At 44.3% G+C, this 23,360-nt stretch overlaps 1 protein-coding gene across 2 annotated transcripts; it reads right to left on the bottom strand.

The window, feature by feature from the left end:
* Positions 1-558: 558 nt before the first annotated feature.
* On the bottom strand, positions 559-12,329 carry TMED3 (transmembrane p24 trafficking protein 3). 2 transcript variants are annotated; one of them, XM_001153825.6, is made up of 3 exons: positions 11,976-12,329; positions 9,388-9,636; positions 559-1,421 (listed from the first exon to the last, which is right to left on the bottom strand). In XM_001153825.6, exons 1-3 carry the CDS (start codon positions 12,141-12,143, stop codon positions 1,185-1,187), a joined length of 654 nt encoding a protein of 217 aa, XP_001153825.1. In that variant the 5' UTR covers positions 12,144-12,329; the 3' UTR covers positions 559-1,184. The 2 variants fall into 2 exon arrangements, with proteins under 2 accessions (XP_001153825.1, XP_063650336.1); XM_063794266.1 differs by lacking the exon at positions 559-1,421 and adding an exon at positions 5,694-8,853 and having other exon boundaries at positions 11,976-12,300.
* Positions 12,330-23,360: the final 11,031 nt, after the last annotated feature.

Here is a 23,360-nt window from a genome sequence, read left to right as displayed (position 1 = left end):
AGGCTTATGGGGTATCCTTTTAAAGAGATTATTTCGCTTCCTTTCCTACAATGCATTAACGCCTGTCAGACGGTGCAGGATTTCAGACTTGATAGGTTTCCTTCAGCGGAGACACTGTATCTTCCCTCCAGACCTACTGCACAGATATCTGATTGGTATGCATTCATTTCTTACTAATGGGCAAGGAGGACTAAGGGCAAGTGAGACCGTACCATCTTGAAGAGTGGTTGGGAGGGACTTCACTGATAATGTGCCTTTGGGTCGGAAGGAAATGATGGAGCAGGGCATGCAGATACCCGGGAGAAGGTATTATCAGAGGAAACAGCATTTGCAAAGTTCCGTTGTACAACATGGTGTGAGCATGCGAGGAGACTTCCTATTTTGTTTTCAGTCACCTGGGAGGGGTCATTTCTTGCCCACTCTATACATCTCTGCACAGCACCCCATGCACCTCTCCAGGTACTCTATGTCACATTCTAATTATTTATGCACACACCCATGCTCTGCAGTAAGCTCTGGAGTCCTTTAGGGCAAAGAAATAAAGGCACAAGTCTCCAGGATGCTCACACTTAGTTTTTATTAGCCACAGTTGCCCACAGTTTTCTACCTCCTAGGAAATACACAGCTCACCAAGGGCACCCAGTCACCATTCTGTCCTGCTTGCATGGCTGACACTGTTGCTCACCGAGGGTGAGCAGATCTGCAAAGTCACCCAGGGCCTGGTTTCCTCAGGTACAGAGAACCCCAAAGAAAGAAGAGCCAGAACTTAGAGCCCCTTTCTTCTCCATATGGGATAGGACACCCAAGACAAATGACCCATGCATCATGAAAGAGAGGCAGGGCCCTAAGCTGCCCAAGAGGCCTGGGCACTTGGAGTTCCTGCTACCAGCCAGGCCACTGAACCATTGCCTGCCCACCCTCCCACAGTGGCTAATCCCTGGCCTAGTTGTAAATATCTTTTCAGCGCTGCACACTTAATGCAGTCGGATGCCTTCTGATTACTGGTCTCTGAGACCTTCAGCTGCTGAGGTGCAAGAATCAAGCATGGGCATGAAAGGCAAAGGGCTACCACAGCAGCATCGTTCTGCCTCCACCCTGGGCTACGCGACCCAGCCCAGCAGGCTGTGACCTAGGAGAGCTGCTCCAGCCTGGGGCATGAGGGGCCCTAGAGCAGGATGCCGGGGCTAGGAGTGGACTGCCCTGCTGATGGGTCGTTTTTCTGTGAAGAAGCTTTTCAACAGTAGCACCTGACTGAAGCTGACCACGAACAGGGCAATCGTCTCGCCAACAGACCAGTAAGAGACTCGGCTATTAAGGTCTTCCGCTCGGGCCCGGTCCTGGGCCTCCCGCAGCCGGTAATGCGTCTGGGAGTCAATCACCGTTTTCAGAGCCTCATGGATGGTCACGCAGGCGGACTCCATCTGGGCAGGAAGAGAAAAGCAGTCACACTGCTAACCCATAGACAAATGTGGGATCCAGCAAACAGCAAGTGCTGTTGTCAACATCCTAGGTGATATCCACTGAATGCTAACTATGAGTCTGTGCTAAGGGTTTTACGTGGTTTTATTTAATCCTCACAACAAGCCTAATTGAAGCTCAGAGAGGTTAAGTAACTTGCCCAGAGTCACACAGTTAGTATGTGGCTGAGTTAGAGTCTGAGTCCTGAGCCTATGCTTTCAAGCCCTATACTCTCTTATCCAATCCTTACAATACTCCTGATAGGCACGGATCATTACCCTCACTGTTAACGAGGGCTTATCCCACACACAGATGAGGAAACTGAGGCTCCAAGAGGCTACACGAATTGCCCAAAGTCATACAACTAATAAACAGCAAAGTGTGAACTAGACCACAGTTGTGTTTGGACTCTGAATCCACTGCTCATGCTCATTCTATTATGTAATTGCTGCCTATAGTTTTATGTATAAACATAAACACATGAAGACACATGCTTCATGTATGTAAGCACATGCACACACATGCAAATACACATATATATAAACAGGCACTACATAGACACATACGCTCATGTGTAACACATACTACATCATAACTTTCTTTACCTGCAAAAATATTCAGTGTGGTAGGCAGAAGTCTGAAAATGTCCTTCCTACCACCACCAAGGTCCCCCGCCCTAATTCCAGAAAGCTGTGAATATGATGAGCCGTCACCTCTGTGACTGCATCATGTTAATATGACACAGCTGACCTGAAGATGGGGAGGTTATCCAGGCCTGATCCCATCACAGGAGCCCTCAGACACCAGGAGCTTTCTCCAGCTAGTTGCAGAAGAAGTCAAGACAGTTCTGAAGCATGAGAAAAATTCAATGTGCCACGCTGGCTTTGAAGGTGGAGGTGACCACTTGCCAGGACCAGAAAAAGGCCTCCAGGCGCTGAGGGTACAACAGTCAGCAAGGAAATGGGGACCTCAGTCCTACAACCACAAAGAACTGAACTCCACCAACAACCTGAATGAGCATGAAAGCAGATCCTTCCCCAGAGCTTCCAGGTAGGAGCCCAACCTGCCACCACCTCGACATCAGGCTTGGGAGACCCCAAAGAATCTGGCCAACCTGCCCAGGCTCACAGCATACAGAGCTGTGCGGTAATAAGTGAGTATTGCATTAAGACACTATGTTTGTAGTAATTAGTTACTCAGCAATAGACAACACATTATGCCTGTGGGAAAACGTTGAGTTCTTATTCAGAGGCAGCCTCTAAACCACCATGTATCCAAGACCTAGAAAATTCTATCCTATCAGTGAGTTCTCAGGCTAGAGGAATTCACAAAGCATGCACCAGACACTCACTTCAGTTCCCAAACTCCGAAGGCAAACTATTTGTAAAGTACAGTACAATAAACTAGAAAAAACTAAGTCACTCTGTGACCTCCCTTCCTGTGGGCGGCAAGCCACCCAGGTGCCGAGGCAAGAGACCGAGGGCACGAGCTGTTCCAGTATAATAAAATATATAAAATAAGAATAGTGATACTAGCTATAGATCATAGATAGGATTATATATGAATATCATTAATCATTAGTTTGTGGCAATTACTCTTTATTCCAATATTATAATAATCCTTGCTCTACAATCATAACCTAGGAAAAACCAGGCCACACAGAGATAGTTGCTGAGGGGACATAGTGAGAAGTGACCAGAAGACAAGAGTGCGAGCCTTCCCTTTATGCCTGGACAGGGCCACCAGAGGGCTCCTTGGTCTAGCGGTAATGCCAGTGTCTGGGAAGACGCCCACTGCCAAGTGGACCGTGGTCTAGCGGTAGCGTCAGTGTCAAGGAAAAACACCCGCTACTTAGCAGACTGGGAAAGGGGGTCTCCCTTTTCCCAGTGGAGTTTAGAGAAGACTCTACTCCTCCACCTCTTGTGGAGGGCCTGACATCAGTCAGGCCCACCCGCAGTTATCCGGGGACCTAACTGTCTCCCTGTGATGCTGTGCTTCAGTGGTCACACTCCTAGTCTGCTTTCATGTTCCATCCTGTGTACCCGGCCTTTTAGATAGCAGTAGCAAATTAGTGAAAGTACTAAAAGTCTCTGATATGCAGAAATAATGGCATAAGCTGTCTCTCTCTCTCCTCTCTCTCTCTGCCTCGGCTGCCAGGCAGGGAAGGGCCCCCTGTCCAGTGGACACGTGACCTTACCAATCATTGGAGATGGCTCACACTCCTTAGCCTGCCCCTTTGTCTTGTATCCAATAAATATCAGCGCAGCCTGGCATTCGGGGCCACTACCAGTCTCTGCGTCTTGGTGGTAGTGGTCCCCTGGGCCCAGCTGTCTTTTTTTTAATCTCTTTGTCTTATGTCTTTATTTCTACAATCTCTCGTCTCCGCACATAGGGAGAAAACCCATCCACCCTGTGGGGCTGGACCCTACACCTCCCCAAAACCCTTGTTTCTCTCTCACATTAAACCACTTCCAGAAGACAAAAAGGAAACCACTGCCAAACAATGGTGTTACCCTTACTTGCCTCATTGGGTATCCTTAATTCTGGGCCATTCTAGGAGCTGAACTAGACTATGTAAGGAAGAACAAAAGCTTCCCTTCTGCCTCTGCATTACAGGGCAGCAGCTTCCCTCTTTCTGGCAACAGGTCTACCTCCCAAGGCTATGGGACTCTCCTGCACACAGTGGCTGGCCCTCTCATCCAGGTCCATGTGTAAGAAGTGGTGAAATGTCACACGTAGAAAGGTGGTATGATCACTGTGTATCAGATGGAACTGATAGAGTTAGACTGGGTACACCAGCTCAAGGAGCAATAGCAAGTGAAGAACAAGCCTATTTGTCCCCCATGAGTACCTCTGTCCTGTTTTCTCAGTGACATCCTCTATCCTCTATTATTTTGGGCTACATATCATCTTTCACAACTGGAGTGTAGTCGGCATTGGACTTCTTCACTTCCCTGCATTTGGTAGGTGGGCTATACCTGCAGACATTTGATATTGAAAAAGGAACAAATGATCCTAAGAAGGGTTCCAGACATCAGGAAGTTGACTCCAAAGGGAACTTCCAAAGCCAACTGGCTTCAAAGGCCAACCACCAGAAAAGAAAGCTCAGGTGTAGGCCTCTGCACTGGGGACAATGGTCGCATTTGTGGTTGCTCCTCCTAGCTCTCCGGGGAATGCTTCCAAAGCTCACTAAAGCATGTCAGCTGTCACAGATGGAACAGGACACTAAACTGGGAAGGAAGCAGGAAAGAGGTCCATGTGGAGTCGGGCTTAACCTATGTGAACCTGTGTCAAAGCTAACTCAAGATATGCCATTTCTAGAAGCCTCCCTAGTGCTCCCTGCCAGGCACTACCTATACAGGCAGACTTGGTAACACAAATCCGTTCTGTATTTACATCACCCTGGTGATCCCTGGAAAATCACAAAGGATTGAAGGTGGGGCTGGGGGACTCAGGATAGACACTTGTAGGATGAGGTTACAAGGATTTCAAATCATGGCTGAGTTTGAATAGCTCACACTTCCACTAATTCCTTCATTCAAACTTTACTCAATGCTTACTTTTCTTCCAGGCACTGTGCTAGGCCCAGGGAATTAAGAATCAGAGCCAGACACAGTCCTGGGTCTCAGGAAGTTCACAATTTAAAGAAAAAATTACTCAACTAGAATGCAGTATAAACAGCCAACAACAGAAGGGTATGCAGAGCGGCGGGAACACCCAGGAGAAAGATGCTGAGCCTGCCAGAGAAGATGGAGTACTTGACATGGGACACGACAAGCTGAGCCCTGATGGATGGGCAGGACGTCACCAGGCTGAGAACACATCCCAAGCAGCAGAAGCACAGGCAAAGAACTGTACAGGGCCTGGTCTGGGATCAGGGACTGACATGGTGATGGGGATGCGTGGAGAAGCAGCTGTGGGGAGGTGGAAGCTCACAGTAAAGGGCCTCGAGGTCCAAGACTTTATCGTGTGGCTCTGTGAGCAGAAGATTGGCAAGATCGGAATCTCACTTTACGAGAATCTGCCTCTGGCAGCTATGATGCAGAAAGGGATGTATGCGAACCAGTTTAGAGGCAGGGAAACCACTTAGGTGGCTGCAATTCTACTGGGAAGAGAAGATGCAGGCCTCGGTTAAGAGGGTCGCCATGTCAGGGAAGAGTGGACTGGAGGGAAATTGATGGCACTGAAATCACAGGACTTCATAACAAAGTGGATCATTCTTGAAATCAGTGGGAGGGATGGAGACACACACATAAGTGTATACATGTATGTATCATGGTCATAGGTAGTATATGTGTATATGTATGTGTGGCACACACACACATATGTATTCATATGTACACATATGCATACATGTTTGTATGTACAAATCCGCAGAGAACACTGTGGAAGGGCTCATTTGATTTTCCAGGCTATAATTCCATTCTCCAAGTTTATGTGTCACAAACTCATTCAGAAACAAAGTGTACAACTAGACTCACTTGACTGGGGACTCCTTGGACCATAGGCCCTGGCCTGGGAATTCAGCAGCACTGGTCAGCATCTCCAGCCTTCTCCCAGGACCCAGAGTCACTGGAGAGGAAGGAGGAAGGGAAAAAGAAGAGGGAGGACACAGAAATCACAGGTGTAGACACCAAGACAGAGGATGAGTCAGATATTTATGTGAAGCATCACTTTAAAGGCCTAGATCCAGTGACACAGGCCAGAAACCGGCACGGAGACTGCATGAAGAGGCCTCGGTGGCCTTTAAAGGAACAATCTCAGATCAGATCAGTGATAGCAAAGGGACCAGTTCCAAGAGGGTAACGGAGCAACAGGTGATACTCTACAGCTTTCTTGGCAACTAACACCTGCAGACGCCTTCAGGACCTTGCACAGATGCTGCAAGAGACCCCAGAGCAATACATCCCCGAGAATCATCCCCAAGAATCACAGCTACCTGGATGCTCACCCTCACCACAAAAACATGCTACTTCCCCATCCGCTGAGATCTTCAGTTAGTGCTCATCTAAAGCAAACCTGTTCAGCCTGTTACCACAAAATTTCAGTTAGGCAGTCCCTCAGCCAGCTTCCCACCCAGCAGAAAACCAACAGAACCCCTCTGTTTTCAGGGTCCTGTTTTTCCAGGCCACAAGTCCCCAGGTCTCCTCGTGTGTGACCTTCCGCCCTGCTAAGACCACCAGTCCTGGCTGGCTTCCAGTGTCCTGGAGCCTCACAGGGATTATAGTTGCCACTTCATGGTGACAGTCGGTCTCTAGGACACCCTGACCCATCCCACCTCTGGCACCATCCCTTTCCTCCATCTCCACGCTGACATCCCATCCTGTCCCAGCCACCAGCGGATGCCGAGGTCTTCAGTCTGTAACCACTGACAAATTCCTGCAGCCCTCACCTCATCAGGCCTCCCCTGACCCAAGTATCTGCTTCTTCAAATTCTTCAAGAACTCAAAGACAGGGAAGTAGAAGCTGGCCTCAGAGCACTTAAGAAAACCTTTAATCCTTCCTAGATCACCAGGGGGGTAGCTCTTGGCCTTTGACCTCTGTCAGAAACCTTCAGCTCTGACCAGGATCTTCCCAGATTCTCAGGAAGCCTGGAAGCCCCTCGAGCTTGGCTTTCCTGAAGTCGCATTCTCCTGGCCCAGGTCCTCTCCTAGGAGCCTGGTTTTCCTGAACTCCGGCCTGAAACAAGTCCTTCGGACCTGAATCCCTGGCCTGGGCCCTGGTCACTGTGGAACCTGTTCTTTCACCTAATACTTACTTTCTTGCCAGAAACCATGGCCTCTGGCTCACCACTGTGCTGCAAGAAGTCTGGGGAGAGGCGAGACAGCAGCTGCTGGGTAAAGGGGGACCCATGCCAAGCAAGATAAAAAGCCCTGGCGAGAAGAATGAAAGTTACACTCCATAAATCTCACCTGTTCTCTTCACCTAGAAGGCCAAGCTTCTACATTTTCCAGTGAAGCCTTCCTGACTCCTGGAAGAATTCATCAGTGCCTCCTCAAGACTCCTGGCGCTTCAATTACAGCTCTGACCACAGTGCCCCATAGCCAACTGGCTTGCAGGGCTGCGCTCCTTGCAGGGTGCCCAGTACCAGGCACAGAGCCATCCACTGCTGGCACAATGTGTAGACTGAGTGAATTCTGGCATAAAAGCAAGTACTCTCAAAGGCAGGCACAGATGGTTCAAGGTGGCGGGGTCAGAGAAGTGGAATGAAACGGCTCTTTTGAGGCTAAGCAGGAGCAAAGAAGAGGTTCTAAGATATAAGAAAAGGGAAGCATAAATCACCCTTTCCTGCAACAAAATCAAACTACTGCTCAGGCTCCAGGAAAGAATGTCTCTGTTGACCTAATTCTTTAAGGCTTTTCCTACCAATTTGTTTTCTACTGGTTAAGGGGGAAGTTCTTCAGCTCAGCTTTTGGAGACTTACAGAATCTTCCCAATAGAGGCTGTCTCAACAGTGGCCAACAGAACTCTCATGAGTATTGGTTGCAAAAGATCTTACACACAATACACACCCTCGGCTGGATCTTCTAACAGAAGTCATGTTGCCAAAAGCCCAAAGATCAAACCCAGTTTTGGACAATGGAACTTTCTATGCATGGCCACTAGCCACCTGTGACTACTGAGTACCTGGAGTATTGCTATGGTGCAGATGAGGAAGTGACTTTTTAATTTAATTTTAATTAATTTAAATAGCCAAATTTAGACACTGGCTACTGTACTAAACAGTGCAGCTCTAGCCTCCAACTGCTTAGGGAAGGTGGAAGACTGGGCAAGTGAATCCACAGGCACTCGTGAGTGTGCCCAGAGCCACAGAGGAAGGGAGCCACCTTGGAGGGTGGCCCAGAAGATCATCTGGCCTCCTTGAAAGTTCAAGACACTGTGGCTTTGGTTCTGGCACACGTGCTGCTATCGATGGTTATTCCTGTCTTACAGGTTTCCCTGGGCCCTGACAGTCATTTCACTAGTATTTGGTGAGCTCCTTCCTGTGCCCTACCTTATGAACTGAAGCACTGAGGATACAAAAGTAAATCATTCAGGGTCCTAGCCCTCAGGAAGCCCCCAGCCTGCATATGAAAGGGAAGGAGGAGCTTAAATAGCAGAAGGGAAGACAGATGAAGGAGGATGGGATCAGAGAATAATGAACCTTGACAGCCATGGGCGACAGACATGACTATCCCCCCAAAATGTCACCGTTTCTCCTCCATAGTGTGGAGCTGTTGCTAAGGCTCTACTTGCCAGCCTTCCTTTCATCCAGCTTTGCCACATGACTAAGTTCTCACCCATGGGACATGAGCAGGTGATACATATTCCCACTGGGCCCGGGCTTTTAAGAAGTAGATGGGCTTTTCTCATTCTCTCTTCCTTTGGCAGCTACAGGCAGAAGACCCTGAAGCCCTAAGTGAAGACAGAAAGATGACAAGAAAGAATGAGCCTGGATTCCTGAGTCACACCATGGAGGAAAGCTCCCCACCAACCTTTTCTAGATTATGCATGAGAATAAACTTCTATTCTGTTAAGCCATTGATGTTTGGTGTTTATTTTGTTACAGCACCTTGTGTTACCTTAACTAATACACCACACAAAGTAGGACTTTGGTCTTTATGATACAGGCACACATATAAGCAGAGACACATGACACAGGTACTTCGAAAGTGGTACTGTGCAAAAGACTGAGTGGGAATGAAAGAGTAGAGACAGGAATATCAGAGGAAAGTACTGCAGGGATCTGGTTAGAGAGTGGAAAGGAAGATCGAAAGAAGAGCATGGCATCCTTTAGGACTAGGTATGAAGAAAGAGACAAAACCAACCCTGAGACTTCCAGACTGGGAGCTGGATGGATGATGACTCCCACCACCAGCCTAGACAGAGGCCAATGAAGAGGAACACGCTAGGGGGTTCAGCAGCCTTGAACTGCTAATGTTCACTCACCTGGGTGAGAGCTGTGACCCTGTTCCCCATGTCTGGGAGAATGGGAGGCTCATCGCCCACTTGAAAGTCAAAGTAGACGGTCTTGTGAGAGAAGGTGGAAAACTCATTACTGAAGCAAAACTGATAAACGCCCTTGACTTCAGCCCGGTACGTGAAGCTGTCGTACTGCTTCTTGGTTTCTCTGTAGATGGTGTTCCCCTGGGGGTCCTCCACATAGCAGTCAACATCGTAGTGGCCTCCAGTGATGACCTGAAAACCATAAAAAATTTGCTGTTATCAAAGGAGCAACCACCACTTACCAAATGCCAACCAGACACTGTGATCAGACTCTACAAACATTTCTGTCATTTCATCTTCAAAACTTTCTAAGGCAGGTGCTACGCCACTTCTCATTTTACTGAGGCTGAGCAAGGTTAAATAAATTGGTTGTGGTCACACTGCTTGAAAGTGAAAGGGCTAAGATTTGAATCTATGCCTGCCTGACTCCAAAGTTTGCTCTGCAGGGGTTCAATGAGCCTAATCCTTTCCATTTTACAGAAGAAGAAACTGAGGTTCCAAGGTTAAGTAAATTCCCTAAGGTTACACAAGAGAAAGTGGTGAGATGAGATCTGCCTTGAGAACTTTTGGTTCCAGTGCCCAAACATTTACCTATTCCACTATTCTGAAGCATGAATGAACATATCCCAGGATAACTGCTCTTCATGAGATGGTGCTGATAAAGCTTCCCGAAATCAAGAGCAAGATGAGGAGGGATGCCCAAGAAACTATTCCAATGCAACTAGATGCCACCGATTCTTTATCTTTGTTCAATACTTAACACAAGACACGCAGCAAATCACTGATTTAGGGCACTGCCACTCATTAGCCATGTGACCCTAGACAAGTTACTTTACTCTCTGAGGATATGTCTTTATCCATGAAGTGAGGAGTCAATAAGTTATCACACCTAAAGTGTTTAGCACGGTGTCCAACATAAATTTAGCAAGGGCCCCAAAAGTGCCAGCCAATTACTGGACAATCGTCAGACTGCAAACTAACCCCCTGGGGTTGCAGTGGAGACGCGGGATCTGATTTGGGGGCCACCCTAGAGCATGCATGCTGCACCTCCTGCTTCTCCGTTCCAATAACAGACAGGTGTTCCCCCTCCCCCCACCAGCAAGGGTCATTCTTGGCTTGCTGAATGGGTCAAGTAGCTATTAACAATATATTATTAATGACTGAATGCAAGGAGAAGAAAAATATTGATCGAAGTATTCATGGAATTTCTGAGTGTCAGCGGTGGAAGAGTCCTTGGGAATCATTTAGTTCAAACTCTCCTTGTAACATAAGAAAAATAAGACCCACATAAGGCAAAATCTCACAGGTAGGCAATGGCTATAACCAAGATCCATCAAAGGACAAGGTCAATGGCCTCCATCTGCTTCCAAATTTAAATGGCCTCTTTGTCCGGACAAAAGTTACTAGTCCTGCTCAGCAAGCTTTGCAAAAAGCAGTGAGTATCCTGTTGCTAAGTGTGTTTAAACCCAGGCTGGACACACTTTGACACGGGATTTCCGCCCTGGCAGTGACCAGATGACATCTGAGGTCCCTGCAACCACAGAATTATCATTCTTTTTGTCATTGCACCTAGGTTGCCCATGTTAACCCAGTCACAATTTGCATGTTGTCCACAAAGACCTGAAAGTGGACAAATCAGTGACTGAGACTACCACATAGAAGTTGTCTCCAAGCGCAAGCTTCCTTCAGTGCCTCTAACCACAGAGGAGCTGGTCAAATAGCTTGCCCCCATTCCTGCTGCCCGTGGCCCCTCATTTCTGAAGTGCCTATCAGCATGCGTCCACAAGCAGATAGCTGTCTGAGTATGATGCCCACTTGGCCCCCAACCCTAGACCTGCTCACTAAATATCGGGGCAGACTACTCACTCAAGACCTGCTCCTGTCACCTGTGGGCCACGGGATCTCTCAAAGGAGACAGGAATACAGGAACTGAGCTTTTCTAAGCCATATGGCAAGAGCCAAGTCTTGCAGCCACACCGCTCCTTGTAAACACCGCCAGGCCTCAATGGCTGCACTGATCCCTCCTTTCCAAAGTGCCCATTCTCACTTCTGCTGCCCTCGCCTCACTCCAACTTTAAACGCTGGAGAGGGGAGGAATAAACTAAAACTATGAACCCACTTCCTCTTACTGCCATTTTTCAGTACTCGAAGGCACAAGGCGGTCCAAGAGACTGGGGTTAGAGAGCCTGTGTGCAGCCGATCAGAACTGCCGTTGGTTAGTGTCTCGGGGGCCTGCGGATATCTCTTTGGCCAGCTCCCCAGGCTGCGGGATCCGCCCTGGCGTCCCCATCCCGGGCTCGCACCTGTGGCGCTGACTACCTCCTCGCTGGCCAGGCTCGTCTCGGGTGGGCCCTGATGACCCAAACCTTCCTCCTCACGGGGAAGTCAACTGGTCTCCAGGGACTCCCACCCCATGCAGCCTCCCTGTAGCCTGTGGCTAATTCGAGCGCCTCCAGTCAGGGGCGAGCCAGTGTCCAGGTGAGACCTGGGAGTGGAGGGAGAAGGGAGCGCTGCCGGGCGCCTGGCCTCACCTGGTAATCCAGGGAGAACTTCACGCCCTGCTCCACCTCCTCGTGGAAGCACTGCTTGGCGTTGTCCGGCAGCTCGAAGGTGAGCTCGGCCCCGCGGGGCTGCTCGGCCCGGAGCAGGAGCAGCAGCAGAAGCAGCACGGAGGCGGAGCGCGGGACAGTGCTGCCCATGATGCTCTCGGTCCCGTCTCGAGGGCCGCGGCTCGGGCGCTGCGCCCCCGGCGGGCTGGGGCGGCGACTACCGGGTCCTAGGAGGATGTAAAGGGATAGACGTGGCACGAGCGGAACTCTGCGCTTCCGGGAGGGCCGGCGGCGCAGTGCGCAGCCGCGCGCTCAAAGTGGGCCCGGGCCCCTTCCGCCCGCTGCGCGTGCGCGCTGGCCGCGCTGGGCCAGGGGACACGCCCCCCCCTCCACGCCTCTCCCGGCTCGGAGGGTGGGTCTCCCCGGAGGGGAGGTGGGGCTCCACCTAGCGCGCCCCTACCCAGAAGAGGGAGAAGCCCTCCCCGCTGTTCTGCGCGCTCCCGGACCCGCAGGGCTGAGCATCCCCCCAGGTCGACCCAGGTCCACCCTCCAGCTGCTGCAGCACGAAGCACGTGGGATTTTACTCCCTCTATAAGGCTCCGCTTTTGACAGGCTCTGTAACTTCAGTCTCACACTTCCCTCGAGAACCAGTCTCCTTGTCTTGAAATGGGTGTGCCCAAACCTAACATCCACAGTAGTTAGGGAGCTAGGTGAAAGATAAGGGAACGCTGGGAACCCGATTAACACTCCTTTCTTCATTCCCATACCCTTCCCAAGGTGAAAGAGTGTGCGAAGGGGGTGGGGGGTGGGGAGAGTAAGTAAAGACCCATCATTACACCTGCTCTGGGAAAAACACGAGCGTGCTCACACACAAACGATCTCATGAAAATCCAAGTAAAGTCTCGCAGCGACTTCAGGTATATTTTGGCTGTCAGGCTCGTTGAAAATTCTTTTTGCACAAAACTGTCATTTTTGCACTTTGACTTCTTAAAAGCTCTGAAAGCAGATAAATTGGTTTACTGTCTTACCCATGACCACTGACTTAAGTTTCTTTTGTATAATCGTAACTATAGGTATAGTTTTATATTCACTGTGATCCAATAAACAAAGAGAAAAGACACAGATTGTGATGTCGATACTCAATAAATAACTTATTCAGGAGAGCATTACTAGACGTGGTATATCTTGACTTCAGGAAAGAATGTTACTGCCCATATAGATTTCCGCTGGCCACATTCACTATGGATGAACACGCTAATGTGTGAAAGCAATCTGTAGGCTTGGAAATAACATGCATGCATAACATAGTTAATAATATTGACTGGCTCAGTGACAGGCATGGAAGAGGTGTTTAGTAGTGTCCCTTAAGCTTCCTTCCCTGGCACTGTCCTATTTCACGTTTTTTTTTTTTTTTAGGAACTGATAGAAAACATGGAAGTAATAATCATCTGATCTAGATGAACTAAGTGGAGAAATAAATGACAGATATAAAACCACGATTGGCCGGGAGTGGTGGCTCACGCCTGTAATCCCAGCACTTTGGGAGGCTGAGGCGGGTGGATCACGAGGTCAAGAGATCGAGATCACCCTGGCCAATGTGGTGAAACCCCTTCTCGACTAAAAATACAAAAATTAGCTGGGGGTGGTGGTGCGTGCCTGTAGTCCCAGCTACTCGGGAGGCTGAGGCAGGGAGGCAGGGGTATTGCTTGAACCTGGGAGGTGGAGGTTGCAACCTGGCGACAGAGCAAGACTGCGTCTCAAAAAAACAAAACAAACAAACAAAAAAAACATGATTGCCCTGGCACAGGTGGAGTGTGCTCTGCTAAGACTAACAAAAAGAAATTTTGTGCTGGGCACCATAGCTCATGCCTGTATCCCAGTATTTGGGGAGGCTGAGGCAGGAGGATTGCTTGGAGCCAGGAGTTCGAATCTAGCCTGGGCAACATAGTGAAACCTCGTTTCTACAAAAACAAACAAACAAAAATTAACCAGGCATGGTGGTGTGGGTCTGTAGTCCCAGCTACTTGGGATGCTGAGGTGGGAGGATTGCTTGACACCAGGTGTCTGAGGCTACAGTGAACTGTGATTGCACTACTGCACTCCAGCATGGACGACAAAGGGAGACCCCATCTCTAAAAATCAAAATAAATTCCTCCGGATTAAATGTTAAGTCTTACATTTAAGTTCCAAGAAAACACCTGCATAAGTTCAGGGGAGGAGCTGACATTGAAGTAGCTCAAGTCAGAGCATGCAGGCTGTTGGCTGGGACACCTCAGTTCTCCTCCAAGCATCCTCTTACATCTAATAGGCTAGATTACTTCCTTATATGGCAGGTTCAGGGCAGCATCCCAAGAGGAACTAGGCAGAAGGAGCAAGGTCCCTGAGACCTAAGCTTCAGACCTTTTCCTATGACTTTCTCCACATTCTGTTGACCAAAGCAAGTTCAAAGGCCAGCCCAGATTCAAGGAGGTGGAAAAATGGAATCTACCTCTGGATTTGAGGAGTTGCAAAGTCACATTGCAAAGGAGGGTCATACTGGGATGGAAGGAATTATGGCTGTTAAGCCATCTTCTATAGTATCCAGACTCACTCAGCTTGTCAATGGCTAAGCCAGAAAGTGAACCCAGATCTGCTTAATTCTGAAGACTACCAGCTTCCCACTAAACACACTGCCTCTACCCATACCTCAGGGAACACTTGTCCTACATGTTCCATAGGGCAAACCTTGGACCAAAGCATGAATCTGACACTGAGGCACATTTCAGCTCACACAATAAATGATTTTCTGGAACCAGAGATTTCCAAAAATAGAATGGACAAGGATAGTACATTTTTCATACCCGAAAATATTCGAACAGATGCAGGTGAACAACCAACCACTTAGCAACAACAGAGATGATTCATGAGCCTGGGTGACAGATTATCGTGGTGTATGACCTCTACGGTTCCTTCCAACCTTGATATTGCATGATATATGGCAAATATTGCGTGATATATGGTACTAAAGGTAGGATAACTTGAAAGAAAAACCAAAAATGTTTTCTATCCACTTTAGTCCTGGGGTGACTTCTGTGAAGTCCTTTTAAAACAGTAAATAAAAGAAACACACACATAAAAATAGTAAATAATAAATATTAAAACAGTAAATAAAAATGAGGATCTTAACAGATGCAGGGAAAAAAGCATGTGACAAATTCAACATCCATTCATGATAAAAACTCTTAGCAAAACAAATAATAGACAACTTCCTTAATGCCATAAAATGTAACAAATTTAGAGCAGACATCATGATTAATGATAAACATGTCTTTTCCTTCAAATTTGGGAATAAGACATAAATGCCTGCTATCACAACTGCTATTTAACATTGTCCCAGAAATTCTAGCAGGAAAGGTTAGGCAAGAAAAAGAAATAAAAGGACAAGAATTGGATATATAAACACCCAAATAGTGCTTATATCTAAGGGGAAGGAGAATGCAGAAGTCCAGAAGTGGCACCCAAGAGAGACTCATGAATGTTCACATTCTGACTTTCATTAACTGAACATTTATGTTTTACTACTCTAAGTATGTACAGATGCTCCTCGGCTTACAATGGGGTTATGTCTGAATAAACCTATCATGAATTGAAAACATCGTAAGTTACGTGTGTTATGATGAGATGGGCAGTATAAGGTGGACCCATCTATGCCCTAAAGCAGAACTTTATCATTGCTTCATGCAACAGGAGCACTCCCTAGCATGCTATTAGTATGTTGAAACAAAATCAAAGTTTATCCATGCCTCATGCAGGTAATTGATGGTGAAGGAAAAAAGCAACACAATCACTGTGTGGATTGACTAAAGCAAATGGAAACTTTGCAAACTGCTTAATGTTGCCATGGAGCTATAACCAATACCAGATTTTCCCTGAACAAACCAGTCAGAGACAGGTGACACACACTGCCCTCCTGAGACTCACAAACTTCCCCAGAACAACTGTTTTTGTGGCTGTCAAGCATTTAACTATCCTTCCTATGGGGAAATCCCAAACTAGGTGAGAAACCAGCCTCCCTCTCATCACAGAGCAAAAGAGGGGCAGATAGTCCCTCTCCCTCTGCTCCCAGGTCCCAAGGTATGTGGGCATGGGACCCAGGCTCTGCCAACTGGGTGCCCTTGTATCTGACTCGGCGGGGGTTGTCTAGAGAGGTAGAAGCAGAGAGTATAATGGTGGTTACCAGGGGCTAGGGGGTGGGGGGCTTGGGGAAATGGCCAATGATTACAAAATTTCAGTTAGATAAGAGGAATAAATTCAAGAGATCTATTGTACAACATGGCATCTATGGTTAATAATGTAGTCTATACTTGAAAATCACTGAGAGTACCTTTTAAGTGTTCTTGCCACAAAAAAATGATATATGCAGTAATATATATAATTACCTCAATGTAGCCTTTCTACAATGTATGCATATTTTAAAACATTATGTTGTATACTTCAAATATACATAATTTTTATGTGAATTAAACAAACAAATTTAAATTTGAAAAAGAAGAAGAATGCTTCAATCTTTAAGCTTTGGACAGGAAAATATTGTGACTAAATGACTACAGAATGATCTTTAAAAATTGAAAAGCTTTTTGCAATTCACACATTATGTTGGATTCATGGAAATGACTCATATTCTCCCTTGAGTGTGAGGTAAAGAAACATTAATATCTTAAATATAGGAAGAGAATAATCCATGTGCCCACTCACCATGCATGAATTATATTTTCCTTGTGCTAAAAATTCAAACTTCTTCTTACCCCATTGGGTCTTTGTTTCTATATAAATAAGTATAATTTCTTCTGCTCTTAAAAAGAGAAAAAGAAAAAAAATCATATAACTTATTATCTTTGCTATAACATGGTGGAATGGAAAGAAAATGAAATTCAAGACCCAAAACCCTGGCATTAATGTTTTGACATTCTGTCCTTGTCTGGGAGTCCACGTCTGAAACTTTAAAATAGAGGTTGAGGTTGGGGATTGGGTGAGTTGATACCAAAGGTTTTCTTCTTCCAATTATTAAGACTTTTAATAATTTCAAACAGTGATCTTGGGCTTCTTTTCTTCAATTTAAAAGAAAAACATAAAGAAAATAAGAAAAATTAAGGGAGGAAGGGACGAAGGGAGGGAGAAAGAATGGAAGGGAGGAAGGGAAGGCAAGGAAAGGAAGAGTAGCCTCATACGGTCTATGTATTAGTGAGGATAAGATATTCTGCAGTAAAAATCAACCCCCAGATTAAAGAGAGAGCTGTTTTCCTTTCTCTTTCTTTCTCTTTCTTTTCCCTATTAAACCTCCACTCCTAAACTCCTAAACTCCTAAAAAAAAAAAAAAATCAACCCCCAAATATCAGGACTCAGCAAAAGTTTATTTCTTATCCCTTCTATGTTTTTCACAGGTTCAAAGGCAGAGATCTCTTCCATGTAGTCATTCAGGGAACCTGACTGACAGAGATCCCCATAATCTTGAAATTGTTTCACCTGAAACACACTTCTCCTCCGCCACAGCAACAGGGGAAGAGAATGTGAGAAGATCTCTTATCAGCAATTACATGCATCAGCTTAGAAGAGACACACACATTGCTTTCACTTGTAACCTATCATCTTAAATTGATCTCATGGCCCTGCTAAATCCCAAGGTGAATGAGATTTGTCTTCCATGTGTCCAGAAGGAGAGGAAAACTGAATGGTGGTGAATACTGGTTCTGTTTGCCACATCGCAGTAAAATGAGTAATAATAAAGACATAAAAAAGACTTGCAGTTTCTGGTAAAGACAAGTTAGATTATTTGAACATAAATTTCCCCTAAAAACAACTAAAAATACAACTTTAAAAATGTTTTCTGGGAGGCATCAAAAAGCTGGCAAGGGAGTAAAGAATTACCCCGCCAAAATTGAAGGGAAAACAATAATCTAGAAAGAGAAGCATTCTCAAAAGTTACTTTTCCCATGAGGGCATTGGCCAATCCTGAACATTTTTGAATTTTCATTTTTTACAGTCTCACAGGGAGAGTGGACAAAAACCAGAGCCTTAAGGAAGTTGAGGGCTCATCATTTCACTTTTGTGCTCAGAAACTGTTACCATCACTTGCTACATTAAATTCAAACTCCTGCCTTCACAGAAACAGCACATCCTCTCTCATCCTGACCATTTCAACTCATCCCAACCATCATCTCTATTCTACAAGGTCCAGTCTCCATTTGGGCCCCACATGCTATGGCAACCATGGTCATCTCCAACTCCGTGGCTGTGCTTGTGTTATTTATATGTCCAGAAGGATCTGCCAGATCCATTTGGGAACCCCATCCCACTCACACTCTCTACAAAACCTCTCTCTCCTAGAGCCTATGATGCCCTCCCCTCTACCTTTATATAATCATTCTTTGATTCTTCCTACTGTTTCAGGGGAATTCCTTATGGTACTTTGGTAAAAATTGAGGCTTGACATACAATACCTTGCATATATTTAAAGTGTACAATTACGTAAGTTTTCACATACACCTGTGCAGCCATCATCTCAAGCATGAAATAAACAAATCTATTTCCCACTAAGGCTTTCTCGTTCTTTTGTAATTCCTTCTTCTGTTGCTCTGCATCCTTGTCCTCTGTTCCTGAAACCATTGATCAGCTTTCTATCACTATACAATAGTTAGCATGTTCTAGAATTCTGCATAAATGGAATCATAAAATAGCACTTTTTTAGTATGACTCTTTAATCTTTGCATAGTTGTTTTAAGATTCATCCATGTTGTAGCAGATGCCAAAATTCATTCCTTTTTATTGCTGAGTAAAATTCCATTGTCCATATATGTATGAGTTTACTTCTGGTCTCTCTAATCTATTCATTGATCTGTTTGTCTATCTTTATGTCAATACCATACTGTCTTGATTACTGTAGCTTTATAATAAATCTTGAAATCATGTAGAGCTAGTCCTCCAACTTCATTCTTTTTTAAAGCTGTAGTGGCTATTGTAGGTCCTTTGCATTTCCAAGTGAATTTTATAATCAATTTGTTAATTTATAGAAAAATACCTGCATAAATAAAACAAACATATATATGTACAACTGGTTTTTCATAAAGGCACAAAAGACAACTCATTCAACAAATAGTGCCAGCAAAATTAGATATATATATACAAAAAAGATGAACTTGGACCAATATCTCACACCACATACAAAAATCAATCCAAATGGATCATAGACCTAAATGTAAAACCAAAAGATATAAAGCTTTTAGAAGAAAAATTGACAACATATTTATGACCTTGAATTAGGCAAATATTTCTTAGATAAGACACCAAAAACACAATCTGTGTAAAAGAACAAATTGATAAATTAGATTTTTAAAAATTCAAAATTTTTGCTTTTTAAAATATTATCTTAAGTGAATAAAAGGACAAACCACAAACTGGAACAAAATCTTTGCAAAGCATACACTGTTAAAGGATGATCCAAAAGATATAATGAACGCCCAAAACTCAACAATAAAAACAAATAGCATAATTGTTTAAATGAGCAAAAGATTTGAACAGACACTTCCTCAAAGATATATGGATATCAAGAAGCACATGAAAATATGCTCAACATTATTAGTCATTAAAGAAATCAAAATTAAAATCATAATGAGATACTACTACACACCTAGAAGAATAGTTCAAATTAAAATGACTATAGCAAGTGCTGGTAAAGATATGAAGGAACTGGAACTCTCATACACTGCTGGTAGGAATGTAAAATGATACAATCATTTTGGAAAACAATTTTGTAGTTTCTTAAAAATTAAATATATATCTACCATTTGATTCAACCATCCCACTCCTAAGTGTTTACAAAATAAAAAAAAGGAAGCATGTATCTGTTCAGAAACTTGTATATGAATTGTAGCAGCTTTATTTGTAAAATCCCCAAACTGGAAACAACCCAACTGATCATCAGAAAGTGAGTGGATAAACAAATTGTATTACAATGTAATACTGCTCAGCAATAAAAAGGAATGAACTAGGGATACATGAAACCACATGGGTGAATCTCTAAATGATTATGGTAAGTGAAAGGGCCAGATGCAACAGAGTACATGCTATAGATTTTCACTTATATAAGACTCTAGAAAATGCAAGTTAACATGAAGTGACAAGAAGCAAATCAGTAGGTGCTGGGGATAAGATTCAAAGGGGATGTGCAGACTTTTGGTGGCAATGAAAATGTTCATTATCAGTGAGAACACATGGACGCAGAGAGGGGAACAACACACACCAGGGCCTGTTGGGGGGTAGGGGATGAGGGGAGTGAATTTAGAGGATGGGTCAATAGGTGCAGCAAACCACACTGGCACATGCATACCTATGTAACAAACCTCCATGTTCCGCACATGTATCCCAAAACTTAAAGTAAAATAAATTCGAAAGAAAAAGAAAAATATGAAAATGTTCATTATCTTAATTGTGATGATGGTTCACAGTGTATACATATGTCAAAAGGATCAAATTGTACATTATATTCACATTATTGTATGTCAATTATACCTCAACAATGCTGCTCAAAATAATATGTAAATAATTTTATTCCAAAACATGTATTAATTTAGAAACAATGGATAATTTCTTAGAATAATGTATCCCTCCAAATCTGACTCAAGAAGAAATATAACACCCGAATAGCTAGGAGTGGTAGATGCTGTTTGGGTGCCCTGTACAGATTCCCTTTACCAGATAGCTCACTCATCCCCAGCTGCTCTGTTAACTGCTAAGTTTTTACAGCTTCCCCCTTCTCCCAAGAATTACCCTAAATCTGGGTCAGAAAAAAATAGCATCTGCTCCTCAGCCCACAGTCTATGACTGACTAAAGCAAGAATAAAAATGGGAGCCCCCTTGCACTAAAGAAGGACAATTCTGCAGCGAGATGCATTCTCTCTGCACTCCTCCTCTGGGAATCCAGCCAAAGCTAGACCTTACCTGAGATCACCTCTTTCTGGGCCTTTCCCTCTTCTCAATCCTGCTTCCCTACCTTCCTTAGAGGTTTTTCCTGAAGATCACTCCCTCAATACAACACAGCAGCCCAAATCACTGTCCCAGGTGTTGGTTTACCAAACCCAACTTAACCCCTATAACCATTAAGTAAATACAATTAGTATTTAAAATCGGAAGCTCAGGTACTTGATAAAAGAGAGGGCTCTGGACATAGATTGCCAGACTGGGGAGTTCCAATCCCAAACTACCACTTCCCAGCTGTGTGACCTTGGGCGGGTCATTTAATCTCCCTAAGCCTTGGTTTCCTCATTTGTGAATGAAGACAATAATCATACCTACACACTATGAACATGTATGTATGAAGGTGTATGGATGAATGCACACACACACACACACACACACACACACTCCCCCACCTGGTCCAGATGGTTTTACCAGCAAGATCTACTTACAAGAAAAACCTGTGCGTACGCAATCAAGAAACATTTCATTCCAAACTTAAACTTTTTGAGAGAATATAAAATGAGGGATCACCCCCCAGTTCATTTTATGAGACTGGTATAAACCTGATATCAAGTCAGACAATGAATATGAAATGGCAAAACTCTAGGCTAATCTCATTTATAAGCACAAATCCAAAAAATCATAATCAAAAGATTAGTTTTGCTTTATTCATTTTGGTTTTGTGCGTATGCTATAAGGACCAAATTTCATTTTTGTTTCATATGGAAAACAAATTGTCTCATCACCATTTATTGACCTGCAGTGCCACCTCTATCATATCTAAATTTTCCACCTATTCAAGGTCGTGTTCTAGGCCCTCTGTTCTGTTTTTGTGGGTCAGTTTATCTATTCCTGCGTCTTATCACAGTATTTTAATTACTGTAACTTTTTAAATCTTGTCATCTAGTACCATCATCTTCCAAATATCGTTACTATTCTTCAAAATTGTCTCAGCTATTTTCAGTTCTTTGCTCTTCTGTATGAATTATAGAATCATTTGTCATTTTTAATGAAAAATCTCGTGGATATTTTCATTGTAATCACATTAGAGGAAACCAAGTTATGCTATCCCAGCAATATCTGATGGTGTGGGAAAAAGTATCATATTCACAATAATGCTTGCTACCTAGTAATAGGATGAAAAAGAAATGTATATGATCTCTATGAAGAAAACTAAACACTTTAATGAGGGATTAAAAAATGAAGATGAACTTTTTAGAGTAACAATTTCTGTTTCTGGATTGGAAGATTTGATCTTTTAAAAATGTTAATTAGTACCAAATAACTAAATGATATCATAGAATCCCAATCATAATCCCAGTACAATTTTAATACTTAATAAAATGATTTTAAGAAATAATTTGTCCAGTGAAGAGAATTGAGAATGGACTTGACCCACAATTTGTGAAAGCAAATTGAAACCCTACAATAATTTAAATGATGTGCTGTGATGCTGGTACAGAAAGAAAAATACATCAATGGAATGTCACAGAATGAAACAGAGTGGGATGGGTGAGTTCAATAATTTTAAAATAAAGAATTTAGCATATGATATCATATTATAAAGATGGCATTTCAAATCAGTGAGTGATATAAGGATGCTTTTGGCTTTAAGTAAACTAAAAACCAACTACAGCTATATTAAATGATACAAGAATATATTATCTCACATAACAGGAAGCTCAGAGGTGGTGTGGGCTCCAGGCATTACATCATCAGGATCCCTTTCTCTGCTCTCCTCTTGGCTCTGCTTTCCTTTTCTTTATCCTTAGACTCTATTCTCCTATTGTTACAAGAAGATTGTCAAACCAAACTGCCGAACAAACAAGCAAATAAACAAATAACGTGTCTGTTTGGTCGTGTCCAGTAAAAGGGTGTCCTTCAGTCATGGGATGAATGTCCTTTTGCTCCCTCAATTGGCCTGACTTAGATCCTGTACCCATCTCTGGATCCAAGGCATTGATAAGGGGAAAGCCATGTGCTGACTGGCTTATACTGGAGCCCTTAACCAATCACTGGTAAGGAGAATGGAATTGCCATGACTAATTTGGAACAATCATGACTTCTCTTTGAGCTGAGGATGGGATCGGCTTCCCTTGAGTCAAAAAGGCTGCAAAGATAGAGGGTGGCTACATGAACAAAGTCAGGATCTGATAGGAAGGAGAAGGAGGAATCAAACTGGGGAGGCAACCAATAGTGCCTACTGCAGCAAAAACAGGATTAACCGCTATTAAATTGTAATAGAGTAAGAAAAATTAACTTAGACCCTTAACTTTCAGGCATCCTTTGTGTCTAAGACCAGGAGTGTCTGTGATGCTGCCAGAGGAGACAGATGGCTCTAGAAGGGAAATCCAGGTGGTCTTATTTCATCAGGCT

Source organism: Pan troglodytes, chromosome 16 (assembly GCF_028858775.2).
Source record: "Pan troglodytes isolate AG18354 chromosome 16, NHGRI_mPanTro3-v2.0_pri, whole genome shotgun sequence".
In the NCBI taxonomy this organism is placed as follows: domain Eukaryota; kingdom Metazoa; phylum Chordata; class Mammalia; order Primates; family Hominidae; genus Pan; species Pan troglodytes.
The sequence above is the reverse complement of the archived record's forward strand: the minus strand, read 5'-3'. Positions and strand labels throughout refer to the sequence as shown.